Source organism: Leptodactylus fuscus, chromosome 5, assembly GCF_031893055.1.
Source record: "Leptodactylus fuscus isolate aLepFus1 chromosome 5, aLepFus1.hap2, whole genome shotgun sequence".
In the NCBI taxonomy this organism is placed as follows: domain Eukaryota; kingdom Metazoa; phylum Chordata; class Amphibia; order Anura; family Leptodactylidae; genus Leptodactylus; species Leptodactylus fuscus.
Window position 1 is genome coordinate 90,760,466 of NC_134269.1, and position 15,516 is coordinate 90,775,981.

At 42.2% G+C, this 15,516-nt stretch overlaps 1 protein-coding gene across 1 annotated transcript; it reads left to right on the plus strand.

The window, feature by feature from the left end:
* The first annotated feature begins 320 nt into the window (after window positions 1-320).
* MPI (mannose phosphate isomerase) lies at window positions 321-13,806 on the plus strand. Its single transcript, XM_075273625.1, has 8 exons — window positions 321-437; window positions 4,113-4,240; window positions 4,903-5,103; window positions 7,890-8,031; window positions 9,489-9,677; window positions 10,168-10,341; window positions 12,172-12,380; window positions 12,859-13,806. The coding sequence occupies exons 1-8, from the start codon at window positions 419-421 to the stop codon at window positions 13,069-13,071; spliced, it is 1,275 nt and encodes a 424-aa protein (XP_075129726.1). The 5' UTR covers window positions 321-418; the 3' UTR covers window positions 13,072-13,806.
* The last annotated feature ends 1,710 nt before the right edge of the window (window positions 13,807-15,516 follow it).

Consider the following 15,516-nt stretch of genomic DNA (forward strand, 5'->3'; position numbering starts at 1 on the left):
ACTGCTCCTAAATTACATAGGCGAGGCACAGGAAACAAAGGGGTGGGGCTAAGATGAGCCAATATTTTTCTGATTTCCGCATGGGGCGTGTCTTAACCTGTAGTCAGGTGCGACTTGTAATAGGTGAGGCCGTGTGACGTCAGAGGCAGGAGTCAGTCATGACGGGAGAGCGCGGTTGCGGTTCAGCTCGTTACGGGACTAGCTATTGGTTTAATCCGCCTGCTAAGTAATATGTTTGATATCAGACAGTGTATGTAGAATAAGCCGCAGGAGCGTTACCGCAACTGAACAGAGCACTAATGTAACTTACTGACATTATACAGAGCGGTAACGTCACTGACTGACTGCAGACTACATCTCCCGGCATGCTCTGCGCTGTGATGGGATGTGGCTGCGCAGTGTGAGCTGGAAGTAGCGAATGATGGCTGAACCCAGAGGTGAGAGGAGGACAGAAGCGCGGAAGGACAGTAACACCGGGCACTGCGGGCATCAGGGAAAGGCTAGTAGTGTGCGGGCGAGACTGTAGGGACATGTGGTTCTACAGCGTGCAGGCTGGGCTTACTAAATCACATCGCTCACTAGATCACCTCACCGGTATTAGACTTGCTGGTTTTCTGGGATCCACATTGATCCCATCATAACGTATGTACTGGGTTGTGTAGGCAAGTCTGAAAATCCCCCCCCCCAAAAAAAAAAATAATAAAATAAATAAAATTGAATGCATTATTAAAATGACTTGTTATGGCGCCCCCTGGTGTTTTGTTCTCACAGAACATATCCCTAATGTGTCCAGCGCTCCTGGATATGGACTTGAGCACAGACCCAACACCTACTCGGGGGGGATAAAGTCATCTCTTCTCACCCAAAGGCTAACATCTTTAAAAATAAATTTTATATATATATATATATATATATATATATATATATATATATATATATATATATGGGCATGGCTTACAAAACTACTGCCCCAAAGTGTGCGCTCACACCTTCTTTAGGCTTGTTGTTGGTCTAGGGATAGCCTTAAAGGGGTTGTGCTGTTAAAGACATTTATCTCTTATCCACAGGACAAGGAATATGTGTTCAGCCACAGGAGGCCCAACTGGCAAATCTGCCAACGATCAGGAACACGCAGTCAAAAAAAACAACTTAAAGGGGATGTCCAGGCAAAAATGGGCAACCCCTTTAACTTTTAAATCAGCCTAGGGCAGTCAGAAAAATATAAAAATAAATAAATACATACTCACCTGTCCAATGTTCTGGTGTCCTCCTGGTACGGTCTTTCTGCTGAATGGGTCTCTTCCAGAGTTCTGCTGATTGGCCTCAGTGGTCACGTGACTTCTGAGGCCAATCAGCATCTTCAGTGGAACTCAGGAACAGAACCAGGAGAAGCCATCAGAGCAGAAGAACTGGGATGCGCCAGGAGAACACTGGAGCATTGGGGATAGGCGAGTATGTGGGTTTTTTTTCACTTCCAGCGACTGATTTAAAAGTTGTCCAGTTTTTCCTGGACAACCCCTTTAAGCCTCCATAATAAGTTTAGTACTAGTGCGTTTGCGTGACCTGTGCGCCATTCACTGCCATGGGGCTGCCCATAATGTAAAGACCAGTTGCACCCACATCAGTGAATGGAGCATAGCCACACAAACGCACTGGTACTCCATTCACAAGTATGCTTTAGGGCCATGATGGCGAACCTATGGCACGCGTTCCAGAGGTGGCACTCAGAGCCCTTTCTGTGGGCACCCACAGTCATTTGGGAGTGCCCTTCCTCACAGCAGTGTCTATAGTGCTGTACTGTGAGAGCGGTGAGGAACACCTCCCTCCCTTCCTGATAGTGCTCGTCCATAGATGAGTACTGGGGGGGGCGTTCCTCACCGCTCAGTGTCATTATGGGGCGGTAAGGAGTGCCCCCTCTCACAGTACAGCGTTATAGACACTGCTGTGAGGAAGGGCGTTCCTGACTGATTGTCAGAAACACCCTTCTGATAGTGAAGAGCTACGGGACCGGCATTGATAGCTCTTCACTGGGGGCACAGAAAGGGAAAGCCGAATTCAGCGCACTGTCTGCTTTCTAGCGGTGTATTACACCACATGTGCCCCAGATGGTGAAAGGTCTTCTTTAACAGCACAACCACTTAAAAGAGGACCTTTCACCACCTCCTACAAATTCATCTCTTTAAGCCAGTTAACAGGCGCTGCTCCACTGATTCTGGTGTAATTTGAATTTTTCTCTAGCCCCCACCGTACCTGAGCAATCAGTGCTGTTAGTTTTGGTGCATAATATACTATTCAGCCTCTGTACTGTCAAAAGGGCGGTGTCAGCCAGGAGCAGACAAGGGGTGTGATTCTGAGATCTGACACTGGCTGCTTCTCATTGGAGCTCTGAATCACACCCCTTTCTGACACCACCCTTGTGACATTACAGAGCTTACATAGCGTATCAGGCACCAAAACTAACTGCTTGGCAACAGTGCGGGCTAAAGCGAAAACTCCAACTGCACTGGAATCAGTGGTGCAGCACCTATTAACATACTGAGAACTAGAACTAGTGGAGGTGGTGAAAGGTTCTCTTTAAACATTTGTATTGCATCAAAGAAAATGTTAAGTATGTTTGATATCAAGCTGCTGATAATCTTGTAAAGGGACACATAACCCTGAAAACCAAGAATAAAGAACTATATCATGCAGATATTGGTTATTATCCATGTCTGCAGAGCTAACTGCTAAACTGTTTTTCTGAGCAGTTAGCATAAATCTTATAGACAGATTTTGCAGCCATTTCTTCCTGCTTCTGTGCAGTGCCATAACCTTCTGGAGACCAGATACAAGCACTGGCATGACATCATAGGATGTCTAGGAGGTGACAGCTCCCATTCTGTCTATTGATGTGATGGCGTGCCATCGAGTGTAACGGAGACAGTTCAACACCAGTGAGAGGGTATCTACGTGTGCAAATCACTCAGCTTTTCCAGATTCCTGAAAGGCAACACTAGCTAATAGTGTTATAACTTAGAAAGAGATTTTTATAGGTAGATTTGCTTCAGTGGCGTTCTGTTTTATAGCACTGACTGGTATGTTACCCAGCTTTCTTGAGACCCTAAAATACACATCTCTCAAGTTAACGAACCATTAGGAACCAAAGAGAAGGGGTTTCCCTAGGGACTGTGGACTATGGAATTACATCCACTACTGCAAAAAGACAACCGTCTAAAATCCATATTTCCAGATCCCCCTCTCCTGTGCTACAGACAGCCACCAAACCTCAGGAATATGATTATTAGCAGCTCACTGTCACCTCCAACTAACACAGGAACATTTCCATGCGGACAGAAAAGGTGCAAAACCTTCCCTCACATACTGACCACTGACAGGATAGAGATACCAAACTCTAACAGGAAATATAAAATCCCAGGTACGTTCACCTGTAACACACTTAATGTAGTGTATTTAATAATGTGCACCAACTGTTCCACCGAAAATCTGTATGTTGGAGAGACTGGCCAGAAACTCAGAATGAGAATTAATTCACATCGCCATACAATTAGAGAACAAAGGATGGACCTTCCCGTGCCAAAACATTTCTGCAATGAAGATCATAATATCACCAATGACATGAAAATTTTGGTTTTAAGAGGGAATTTTAAATTAAGGAAAGAGCGACAGATTTGTGAGTAAAAGAGCATGACCCTATTCAAGACTCTGGAGAATGGAATAAATGTCTCACATGGGTTCATGTCATTCTATAGAAATCACTGAATTAAGACAGCCATAAAGATAAGAACCTGGGAACTGTGAATTGCTTACATGTATATACTAATAAGCCTCTTCCCCCCCCTCCTTCCTGAAATTCTATCCCTATGTGGCCTGTTCTACATAAATATGCAGCCTTCAGAAATTGTATTTAGTTATATCTGAAGAAGAAGCCAAAGAGCTTCGAAATGTTATATTCTGTCATCATTATAAGTTAGCCATTAAAAAAGGTATCATCTACTGAAGACTCTCAAGTTTTTTGGGTTTTTTTATATTCCCTAAGTAATATAGTGTATTGCTGGGAAGAAGAACGTGTCTTGCTTAAATCTAATTCTTAAGTCTTATTTTATCACATGCAGTTTTTCTTCTGTCCTGTGTGGTGCAAGACTATGCATGGGGCAAGCTCGGAGGTGACAGTGAAGTGGCTCAACTATGGGCTAGTGGTGACTCAGGGAGGAAGATCGAGCCAAATAAGCCATATGCCGAGGTAACAAATATACTGATATATGTATATGCATGTATATTAATATATGAATACTGAAATATTCCAGTCTGAGGGTTTATAGTATATCTACTGATTTCAGTGCCTCATAAAGTATATTACATCACAGCATGTTACAGCAAAGTGTTCCTTTATGCTCAATTAGGAGGGAAAAACTAGACGCTTAAAGTAAAGCTGCTCATACTGTACCCTAAGTGCTTATTCACACATGGCAGCTCTGTTGCAAAATTTTCAGAACAAAATCTATCTGGTACATTTGAATGCTTCAGTTTCACCTGCACGTGCAGACATTTCTGCAAGTTATATTTAACTAAATTAGAGAGAATTTTCTGGAGCAAATTTCTCTCTAGTGAATATCCCAGAAGAGCTGAAGGCCCATCTGGAATCAGATATTATACTGTAATGTTTAGCTCAGCAGACTCATCTCCAGGTAACATTAGGGGACAGTTACACTATTTCCATAAAGCTTAAGTTATAAGGTGACTCCCAGCAAGTGAAAAGCTCCATAAAAGACAGAAACTAGTTTACCATAGAGTGGAAAAACCTTTCTTGATCTTTCTGCGACTAAGCATATCACTGGGTCCTCATTACAACACCTTGCAGTAGTGTGTTATACAGACCCTAATCTTATATGTTTCCTTCATTAGTTGTGGATGGGGACTCACCCTAAAGGTGATGCTTTGATCACAGACAACCGTATTAACCAGAAGACTTTGGGACAATGGATCACAGCCCATCCAGATTGTCTGGGGTCAAAAGTCCGAGAAGTTTTCCAGGATCAGCTGCCTTTTCTGTTTAAAGTTCTATCTGTCAGGCTTGCACTGTCCATACAAGCCCATCCAGACAAGGTAACAAGAACTGAATACAACAATACTGCCCATGAACAATTACTGTTTCCTTTTATATTGTTAAAGGGACTTTCGTTTGGAAGTGCACCCAGAGGATCTGTCACTAAATGCTAAATGCCATACACCATTTATTTTCCGCAAGGCCCCTGAACAATTTGGTAAATTTTTATTTATTTATTTATTTTTTAATCCATTCAAAAGATGGAGGGTTAGAGCTCTGATTCTCCAAGTGGGCAGTAACGCTTGTTTTTCTCTGATAAAATAAGAGGTTCACGCCTACATGGGGAATCGCAGCTAGTTTATACATAACCTTCCAGGACCATATCTAGTGGATGGATTTTAAAAAGAAAAATACCCAATTGTTCACGGGCACAGCAGAAATCAAATGTATGTGTTTAATATTTTCTGTTTTGTGACAGATCCTCTTTAATGTATTCCTATAGACAGTAGCTTGTTGTTAGTGCAGCTGTTTTGCAGTTATACAGCATTCTAAAACTATCTGAAAGAATATTTGATCGATAATGGTCTGATCTTACCTTGGCCCCATACTGATCAGTGACCACCGCACTTGTATGAACACCACAGCCTCTGACATCAGTTTGCAGGTTGGTTCATACTTTTTTCTTAGCAGCTGTTTGAGTATTTCAGCCCCTTCAGTTTGATCGGTGCTGAGAGTTAGACCCTCACAATCTAAAATTGATGGCTTATTCTAAGCATAGGACATTAAATTTAAGATGTTAGATAAATACTTTAAAGGATCACTGCACATCAGAGTCAATGGGGCAAAGCTGTAATAACAACACAGCCCACTGACACTAAAAAATGAAGACCCATTTTACTAAACTTAAAGGGATTCTACCATTAAAACCTTTTTTTTTTTTTGTGGATAAGACGTCGGAATAGCCTTTAGAAAGGCTACTCGTCTCTTACCTTTAGATGTGATCTCCGCCGCGCCGTTCCTTAGTAATACCGTTTTTTACTGGTATGTAAATTAGTTCTCTGGCAGCGATGGGGGCGGGTCCCAGCGCTGAAAATGCGATGGGGGCGTCCCCATTGCTCCTCGAGAACACGAGCCTGCGACGCCTCTATCTTCGGCTGCATCCGCCCCTTCTCTGTCGTCTTCCTCCTGCGTCACCTCCGACGCCTGCGCAGTTGGCTCTGCCAGTGAGACACTAGTAGAGCCGCCTGCACATGCCGGCCGGTGGCCATTTTTGGGAGGCCGGTCTTGCTCTTGTAGTTCAATGCAGGAGTGGCCTCCCAAAAATAGTGGCCGGCCGGCATTCGCACTCTGCTCTGCTGGTGTCTCACTGGCAGAGCCATCTGCGCAGGTGTCGGAGGTGACGCAGGAGGTAGACAACAGAGAAGGGGAGGATCCAGCCGAAGATAGAGGAGTCGCAGGATCGTGTTCTCGAGCAGCAGTGGGGACGCCCCCATCGCATTTTCAGCGCTGGGGCCCGCCCCCATCGCTACTAGAGAACTAATTTACATACCGGTAAAAACCGGTATTTCTAAGGAACGGCGCGGCGGAGATCACATCTAAAGGTAAGAGACGAGTAGCCTTTCTAAAGGCTATTCCGACGTCTTATCCACAAAAAAAGAGGTTTTAGTGGTAGAATCCCTTTAACAATTCCTTTAAACAAAATGTTAAGATATGTTCATTTTGTACAAGCCTGAAGCCTAAGGCCCTGTTTACACATCAGAAAATGAAGAGAAATTTGAGGACATCCACCTCAGACTTCCCTTAATTTTCTGGCCCCACAATACTGCTGTGGATCACCAGTGCAGAATATTGGCTTTGCGTCGCTGATTAGGCCCCAGTGAATGAGACTAATTAGTGGAGAGTCTAAATTCACGGACTCCTCGGCAAAATCAAGCAGGATTCTTGTGTTCTGCTGCAGTTTGCCCCAATATCAATAGCAAATTCTGCCATGTGAACAGGTCTGTTTTAACATTAACATTGTTTTAATATGTCCTATTTTTAATTTCTTTCAGATACAGTGCAGAAAATATGTCAATCTAGCTATGCCAGTTTTCTGGCGTAAAATATGGCACATGTTTTAAATTTCCTTTCTTTTTAGATTTGGTTAGATATTATTGGATAATACCGTGATTGGATAACCTTTATCCTTATGCCCTATACATATATCTGGATGTTAAAAAAAAAAAAAAAAAAAAAAAGGTTCATCATAAAAGCCAATCTATTAACTGAAGAGGCGATTCTCTACTTAGAGCAGGCCCCGCTCTGATGGACTCAAAGCGGCATTTATTACATCTTTGCCCATGGTGCATATGATAATAACTACTTTAAAACAAAAAAATGTATATTTATGCTCTTCAAAAGGCTTCAGCGTTACGTGGCAAAGAAACAGCAGGGCAAACAGGGCAAATGAGACAATAACATGGAAGGGTAGAACAGAACATGAGTAGATCAGTTCTAGCCATGGCGACTACATAGCCACCTAACATTCATACTGCCCCATCTTCAGCTATGCAGCCAGTGTTCAAGGTAGGGTGTGTCAGGGAATTTCTGTGCAATCTTCCCTGCGCATAAGCGGGTAAAGCAAAAAATCATTTTATCATGATAGCTGTCTATAATATCATTTACTGGCCACCTTTAATGGCTGATCATACATTTCATGAAATCTCAGTTTTCTTTTCTTATTTAACATAAGCCTCTTCTTTTATCCTGTTTTGTCCATATATCACTCATCCCTCTTTGCTTTATTATTTGTTGTTTTAACACCTCAGTCATCTCTTTTTTTTTCTCTTACTATCTTCATACCTAGGCACTGGCCAAGAAGCTGCATGCACAATTTCCTCAACACTATCCTGATGACAACCACAAACCAGAGATGGCCATTGCTCTCACCCCTTTCCGGGGCCTTTGTGGATTCAGACCTATATCTGAAATTGTAGGATTCTTGCAGGGTACGCAATACAAAGCACATCAGTTACCATTAGACCAAGCATGTACAAGAGTTGCCCTGTTTTTATGATAAACCTAATAAAGATTTTCTTATACAGGGATTACTGAGCTATTGACCTATCTGGTACCTATCTGGTATCACATATTTGTATTCAAATGTGATGGACATTTGTCATTAAATGTTGTGCCATTATGGACACTTATCCCCTATACAGAGGACAATGTGGGTAGGGGTAAGTGTCCAATTGCTGGGGGCTGACCATTGGAGGATCAGGAGGATGGGGGACCAAAAGTCCTCCTAAAGCCTTCTTGTGAATGGAACGCCAGTGCACTTACGTAACCGGCATTCCATTCACTTCTATGGGACTTCTGCAGGTTCACTGCTAGGTGCCCTAGCAGCACCATAGCAGTGAATGGAGCACCGGTCACAAGAAGGCTTTTAGGGGGCTTTTGATCCCCCATCTTTCTGATCACTGGAGAGCAGGGAAGTTGGGCCCCCAGTAATTGGACTCTTTTCCCCTATCCTGTGTATAGGGGATAAGTGTCCTTATTGGCACAACCCCTTTAATGGATCATAAATAGAGATGAGCGAGTACTGTTCGGATCAGCCGATCCGAACCGCATGCTCCATAGAAATGAATGGATGCACCTGGTACTTCCGCTTTGACGGCGGCCGGCCGCTTAACCCCCTGCATGCCGGCTACGTCCATTCATTTTTATGCGAGCGTGCTGTTCGGATCGGCTGATCCAAACAGTACTCGCTCATCTCTAATCATAAACTGTTGACTCTTTAGTATTGATAGACCAAGCTGAAAGAATGACAGCCAGTCTGCAGTTTAAGATCTTTAAAAGGTGAAAACTAATACGGCAGACATGTTTTTTTTACTGCCACTTTTGTGAAAATGTCTTCTGCAACACAACGGGAAAATGTCAAAATCTAATCTAATTAATTAATTGATTGAATTAGCATTCCCTTTTACAAAAGCTACATAAATAGCTGTTTCCTAACTTCCATTGTGAGTGCCACAGACCTGCATTTTCCCTAGATAAAACTGTTGATCGCCACTACTTTACATTGAAAGTGCACAATTTGCATTCTGCTCTATGTAAATAAACCTACTGCTCCAAATTACGGTACACGACTTTACACTTTGTTTAGGCTTTGCTAGGAGCCTCACTTGCAGATTCTGTAAAAAATGCTGGAAAATATAGTGCAGCGTTATTTTGTTGAATAAAATGACGGACAACATAACATAGTTGATGACATTGTTGTCTGACATATAATGGATCTCTTCCTGGTTTCCATTTTGATATTCTTGCGACGGAACAGAAAATAGAAACGTGACAGACGTGACCACAACCTTACACATAAATAGAACCTGAAAACTACATTTGTTACATTGTAGGAGATTGAGACTATTGAAGCTCAGTTTAAGTTTATCCCTCCATTATCTTCAAGGCATTCCAGAGTTCCGGGCACTCATTGGTCAGGACGCTGCACAACAGCTGGAGTCCAGCTTGGAAGATCCCAGTAAGGATTCAGAGCAACGGAAGGCGCTACAGCGATGCTTCACCTGCATGATGCAGAGTGGAAAGAAAGAATTTGCTGAACAACTTAACTTACTGGTGCAGCGTGTAACTCAGCAAGGTACGTAAGTATGGCTGGAGACAAATATAAGAGAGCACGGGTGTCTCCCATAAAGAGATGCATGCAGGTGCTGAAAGGAGTAGCAGCTTGCTGCTTTGGGAACTGTATACATTTGTACGCAATGAGATCCCATTGTGGTGGCTTTATGATATAACTCACTGGGTTTGTGAAAGGAAGTAGTAATATATTATGAAATTAAACAGCAGTTTTGGAGGAGGATTTACAGTAAGTGCAGATGACTTGGCCACCATTTATGATGGAAATGGCTGCTGATATGGTTTATATGGAGGGACACTTTGTTAGCCCTTAAGTTGTTGTTATTGGGTGTGGTGTGGACTTGTTGGGGGTAGGCACTGAGTTACACTGAAAAAATAAAATCTATATTAGTGTTAGTATGGATTAAGTCCCTTATGTGTTTATTGGTAGTAACTTACTGTCATATCACACCACAACTAACTCATTTCTTCTTGCATAACTGTTTGTATTGCAGTTCAAAGAGCAGAAGATGTGTCGTACTGTATTGGAGATCTGCTTCTCATGCTGCATTCACAATTCCCAGGAGATATAGGTTGCTTTGCTATTTATTTTCTCAATGTGGTGACTCTTCAACCTGGAGAGGCCATGTATCTAGGAGCCAATGAACCCCATGCATATCTGGAGGGAGGTGAGTAACTGGAACACACTCTGCGCTCCCTTAAATGGTGCTAGAGCTGTTTGAGTAAGAGAGAGACAGTCCCCCGTGTATCCCGTATCCTGTATCCCGACAGTCCCGTATAAGCAGGAGATTATGAGGGCATGGACTAGAATTTTTGTAGTTTCAGGGGTCAAGAAGTAGTGGATTTGATGAATGTTCTTGGGTTGGTGGTGCTGAGGGCTGAATGTGAGGCTTGAAAGATCGAGTAGAATCAAAGGTTACCCCAAGCAACAGACTAGGGACAGGGGCAAGTGGAACCATTAAGTTTGATAGATGGGTCAGCTAGAGGGGCTGTGCAAAGTGGGAGGAAGATGATGAGTTAGAGAAAGTGGGGGGAGAGGAAGGAGGCTGTGGCTGCTGGACAACAAACTGGTCAAAGTCAAGTATGTGATACTAATGGATGAGAGAGATTATAATAAGAGTGGTAAACGGTGTCAAAGGCAGAGGAAAGGTCTAGGGGGAGGAGAACAGAGTAGTGTCATTTGGCTTTGGCAGTTAGTAGGTTATTATTTACTTTGGTTAGGGCAGTTTCATTGGAGTGATGGGGACAGAAGCCTGATTGTAGTTTGTCAAAGAATAAGTTGCATGAGAGAAAAGTTCAAAGTGGATGTGTGGTTCAAGGATTTTCAAGGCATACTGGAGAGTGAGATGGGGCGATAGTGGGTGACAGTTGCATGACTGGTCAAGGGATGGTTTCTTAAAGATGAGTGTGACAGTATCATGTTTAAAGGTAGAAGGAAAGGTACCACTGGTTAGAGCTAGGTTGAAAGTGGGTTAGAGTAGGTGTAAAAACTTCAGTGAGGTTGGGGATGAGATTTTGAAATTCAAGTGGAGAGCTTTCATTGGTGATTGTGGAGGTAGTGAAGGAAAAGCACTGAACAGTTGAGTAGAGTGGTTCAGTTGCTCTTTATGATGTCAATTTTGTTTTTGAAATAAGATGCAAAGTCTTCAGCTGAGATAAGTGTCGTCCGAGGGAAGGAGAGGGGAGTTAAATTGGGAAAAGTAATTTTTAACTAAGCACATACTTGCATAGCCTTTAGAAAGGATATTCCACGCCTACCTTTTGTATGTAAATTGCCTCAGTAGTTTTTGAATGAGCCCCTTTTTATTCACATGCTAATTAGCCTCCAGCCAGCACAGGAAGTCTCATTGAGCACTGTCTGCTGTGTGTGTAAGAGCAGGGAGATGAGTCATCAGCAGCCTGTGCTGTACACACAGAAACCTGAGTGCTCACTGAGAACTTCCTGTGCTCTCTGGAAGCTAATTAGCATATGAATAAAAATGGGCTCATTTAAAAACTGCTGAGGGGATTTGTATACAAACGGTATGTGTGGAATAGTCTTTCTAAAGGCTATGCAAGGATGTGCTTAGTTAAAAATTACTTTTCCCAATGATAGAGCCCTTTTAAAGATATTAAATAACTGTTTGGGTTTAAGGAATAGGGAAAATATGGATGTGGTAAAGTAGAGGTGGGTGTATTCTTGAACTTGAGAACTGTCTGCTTCTAACTGTTAAGGTCTTCCTTAGTCAGTGGCTATGGACAGCATTTACACATGAAGTGACACCATGGAAATTGGAGAGTGTGGTACTATAAGACTGTATGGAAACGATCCGTAACATGTCATTCTCAATATACTCTATAACGTAGCAAGCTGATTTACTTGTGGTGGACAATGTCCTACATAAAAAAAAAAGTACTAAATGTAATTCTTATTTGTGAAGAAGTGTTATAATTAAACATAGATGGCTTAGAACATATTGTAATGTATAAATCCAACTCTTTTTTTTTTCCTCATACAGATTGTGTGGAGTGCATGGCTTGTTCTGATAATACAGTCCGTGCTGGACTCACCCCTAAATTTATTGATGTGAATACACTGTGTGCCATGCTGACCTACATACCAGCTCCTGCTGCTGACAAGCTGTTTACCCCATTACCAGTTAGTGGAGACCCCTACGCCCTCCTCTACAACCCTCCTGTACCTGATTTCTCAGTCATCAAAATTGAGGTGAATAAACTCCATATTTTACTGTTTAATTTGATGTATTCTGTTAATTTAACTGTCAAAAATGAAAGGCCTGAATATTTTGGGTAAGGAAACCACAGTAAAAAAAAAACAAAAACAAAAGGAATTTTTCTACAAACACTTATTTAGGTATCATGAAAGGGGGTAGTTGACCACTGAGGGACCCCAGCTGGCACCACTAATGCCCAATTTAGTTCTCTGCGACGCACATAGCCTACAACAGCACTCTATCAATCCCATAGAAGTGAATGGAAGCCCTGTATGTACACTATTAGTCTATTCACACAGGGAATACAGTGTTGGGTGCTATTCTGTTGTTATGATATGGGTGTCTGAAATATAAATCTTTAAGAATTAGAATTATATTCTACTCTAGATATCACTTCTTAAGTTCTTCAATAATGAAAACGCAATATAAATTTAGCAATAAATCAAAATGTCTGTATTTTTACCCTTGCAGGTTCCATCTTCGGTATCACAGTACAAGGTTGCGCCATTAGATTCTGCAAGCATTCTACTGCTAGTCCGGGGTCAGGCCTCAAGTCAAGGAATCCATGAAAAATTAAGTCTACATCCAGGCTCAGTTCTTTTCATATCTGCTAATGAAAGTATAACCTTGACTGTGGACCCTTCCCACAATCTCCTTTTATTCAGGGCTTGTAGTTTGTTGTAATGATGGAAATATTTGATTAGGGCTGGGTGATTATGGAGTTAATCAGGCATTTTACCTAGATTATGATGAATGGTGTTTATTTAGGTCACGTCCCTTTTACAGTATGAGTAGATGTTTTTTTGGGTGAACCTTGCGAGATTCGCCGGTGGTTTTGTTTGGAACCAACACAACTGAGTGCGGAACTGCTATTATACTCTGGGATCTCTTCATACTCCAAAATATAATTAATGGAGACCCCGGGGACATGAGCCAACAAAAAACAAAACAGTGTTACTCACCTCTCCTGGGCTCCGGCACGACTCCGTCGAGAGGTGAGTAACACTGTTTTGTTTATTTTTTGTTGGATCACCTTCCTGATGATAATAGCAGTTTTGGTTTGGATGTGTTAGGTCCAAATGAAACTGTAGATGGAACCTTGCAAATATTGTAATAACTGAATCAAAATAACCTCAGTGAACAAAATCACATTGGTTATCCTGGTTGATCTTCGGTTATTTCTCGATTAATCGCCCAGCCCTATATTCAATGCTGTTACATAACTAGTTACACACTCCCTCTCTATTTCCCATGACTGCAGCACTGAGTAGGGATAAATGAGATTATATGTTCAAGAACCAGGGTCATTGGGCATGGTTTTGCAGTATGGTGCAAAATAAATCATTGATTGCTATGGAAACCTTATAGTGTCCCTTTTTAGTGTCTTTTCTTGTTAATACATTCAAGTGGACAACAATACCATGTGTGTTATGCCTCTTATTATTCCACCACACGGGCACTTTATAAATTGCAGTCTATATTGTTTCTTTTGTCATACCCTTATTTATTGTTTAAAGCTGGGCTTTCTGACTGGTGTCACCAGGTTTCCTTTACCAGCAGCAGCCAAATACTACACACATTTGTCAGGGAATAGATCAAGGGTAGGTTGTACATGATATTGTTGCTGGAAAATTTAAAAGTTGAATATCTTATGCAAACTGTTTAGTGTCCCCAGTTTGTGTGTATTTCTCAGTATTTTCCACTTAAAAGGTTATCCGGCTTCCAAAAATTATCTGCCTATCCATTCACTGCAGTGCTAAATACTTGCTTGGATTTATTTTACTTAACAGAACAGTGAGTACTTTGTACTGCTGTGGATGTATTTGCAGATTATTTTTGGAAGCTGAGCACCCCTTTAGCATTTGTCTGATCTAGTGCCACAGTTGTAAAACTATAGGCCCCGCAAACACAATTCTGTATTGCGCACTTTTATAGTCTGAAATGTACATGGTCACGTGCACACTGTCATGTGTTACCCTGGACAAATGCATAAAACAATGCTGATAATGTAATGTCTATGGCTACCACAAAACAATCATTCTGCCCCGATCATATTAGAAGACTGTTGGTTTGTGTAGCAGTTTGTCTCACAGTTGTAGTGAAATCCAAGAACGGAGTTAGAGGAACTTGAAATATGAAGTAAGGACTTCTACTTTTCCTTCCTAATGGATCCACTTCTGGCTTTGGCTCAAAACCAAATTTTTTTTTTAAATTTTTTTTTTTTAAACCTGACAGTTGAAAGTACGCTTAAAGGTAAAAACCATAGGCAAAGGTAACACTTTCTGTTCTACACATAAATATACCGTATATACTCGAGTATAAGCCGACCCGAATATAAGCCGAGGCCCCTAATTTTAGCACAAAAAACTGGGAAAACTCGAGTATAAGCCGAGGGGTGGAAATGCAGCAACTACTGGAAATTTTCAAAAATTAAAATGGCTGTAGTTTTTGGGTACTGGGGAAGGGGAGGGGGTGTTTTGGTTGTCTGTCTGCCCCTTCCCTGCTCCTGTGGACTGGGGTTTTTTCACCCCACTTGGAATTCAGTCTGGCTGAATATATGGTATCTGCAGTGCTCCTATTAACCCCTTCCTGACGGAACAGGAGCACTGCAGATCCCCTATATTCAGCCTGGCTGTAACCTCAAAAACCTCAGTCTTCAAGCTCAGGGAAGGAGCAGACAGACAACCAAAACACCACCTCCCCACCCTTCCCCAGCACCTACTGCACCCCAAACCCCGACTAAATTACTAAATAGAAGCCCTGTGGTCTGATGTCAATGTCTGGGACTTTTTTTTAGAGGGTTGTTTTGTTTGCATGCTCTGGGAACCGTCAATGCAGACCCTGTTCACCGAGACACTCAGTTCCTGAGAGTTTAAGGTGCTGATATATTCTTATGAGCAGCTCCAGCATCTTATTTGAGGTTCACCAGGCAGATACATTATATAGAATGTGATAGAGGACTCACTGCTCAGAAGTGCTCAAGTAAATGAGATAAGACAACAGGAATGTTACAGGGGGAACCCAGGGGTGGCCTGATAAGTAGGGGTACTTGAACCATAAACAGGGAGTGCAGCGGGATGCCTCACTGTCCAGGTCCTGCTGCACCTCCAGCCCGGTGAGCTCGGTCCG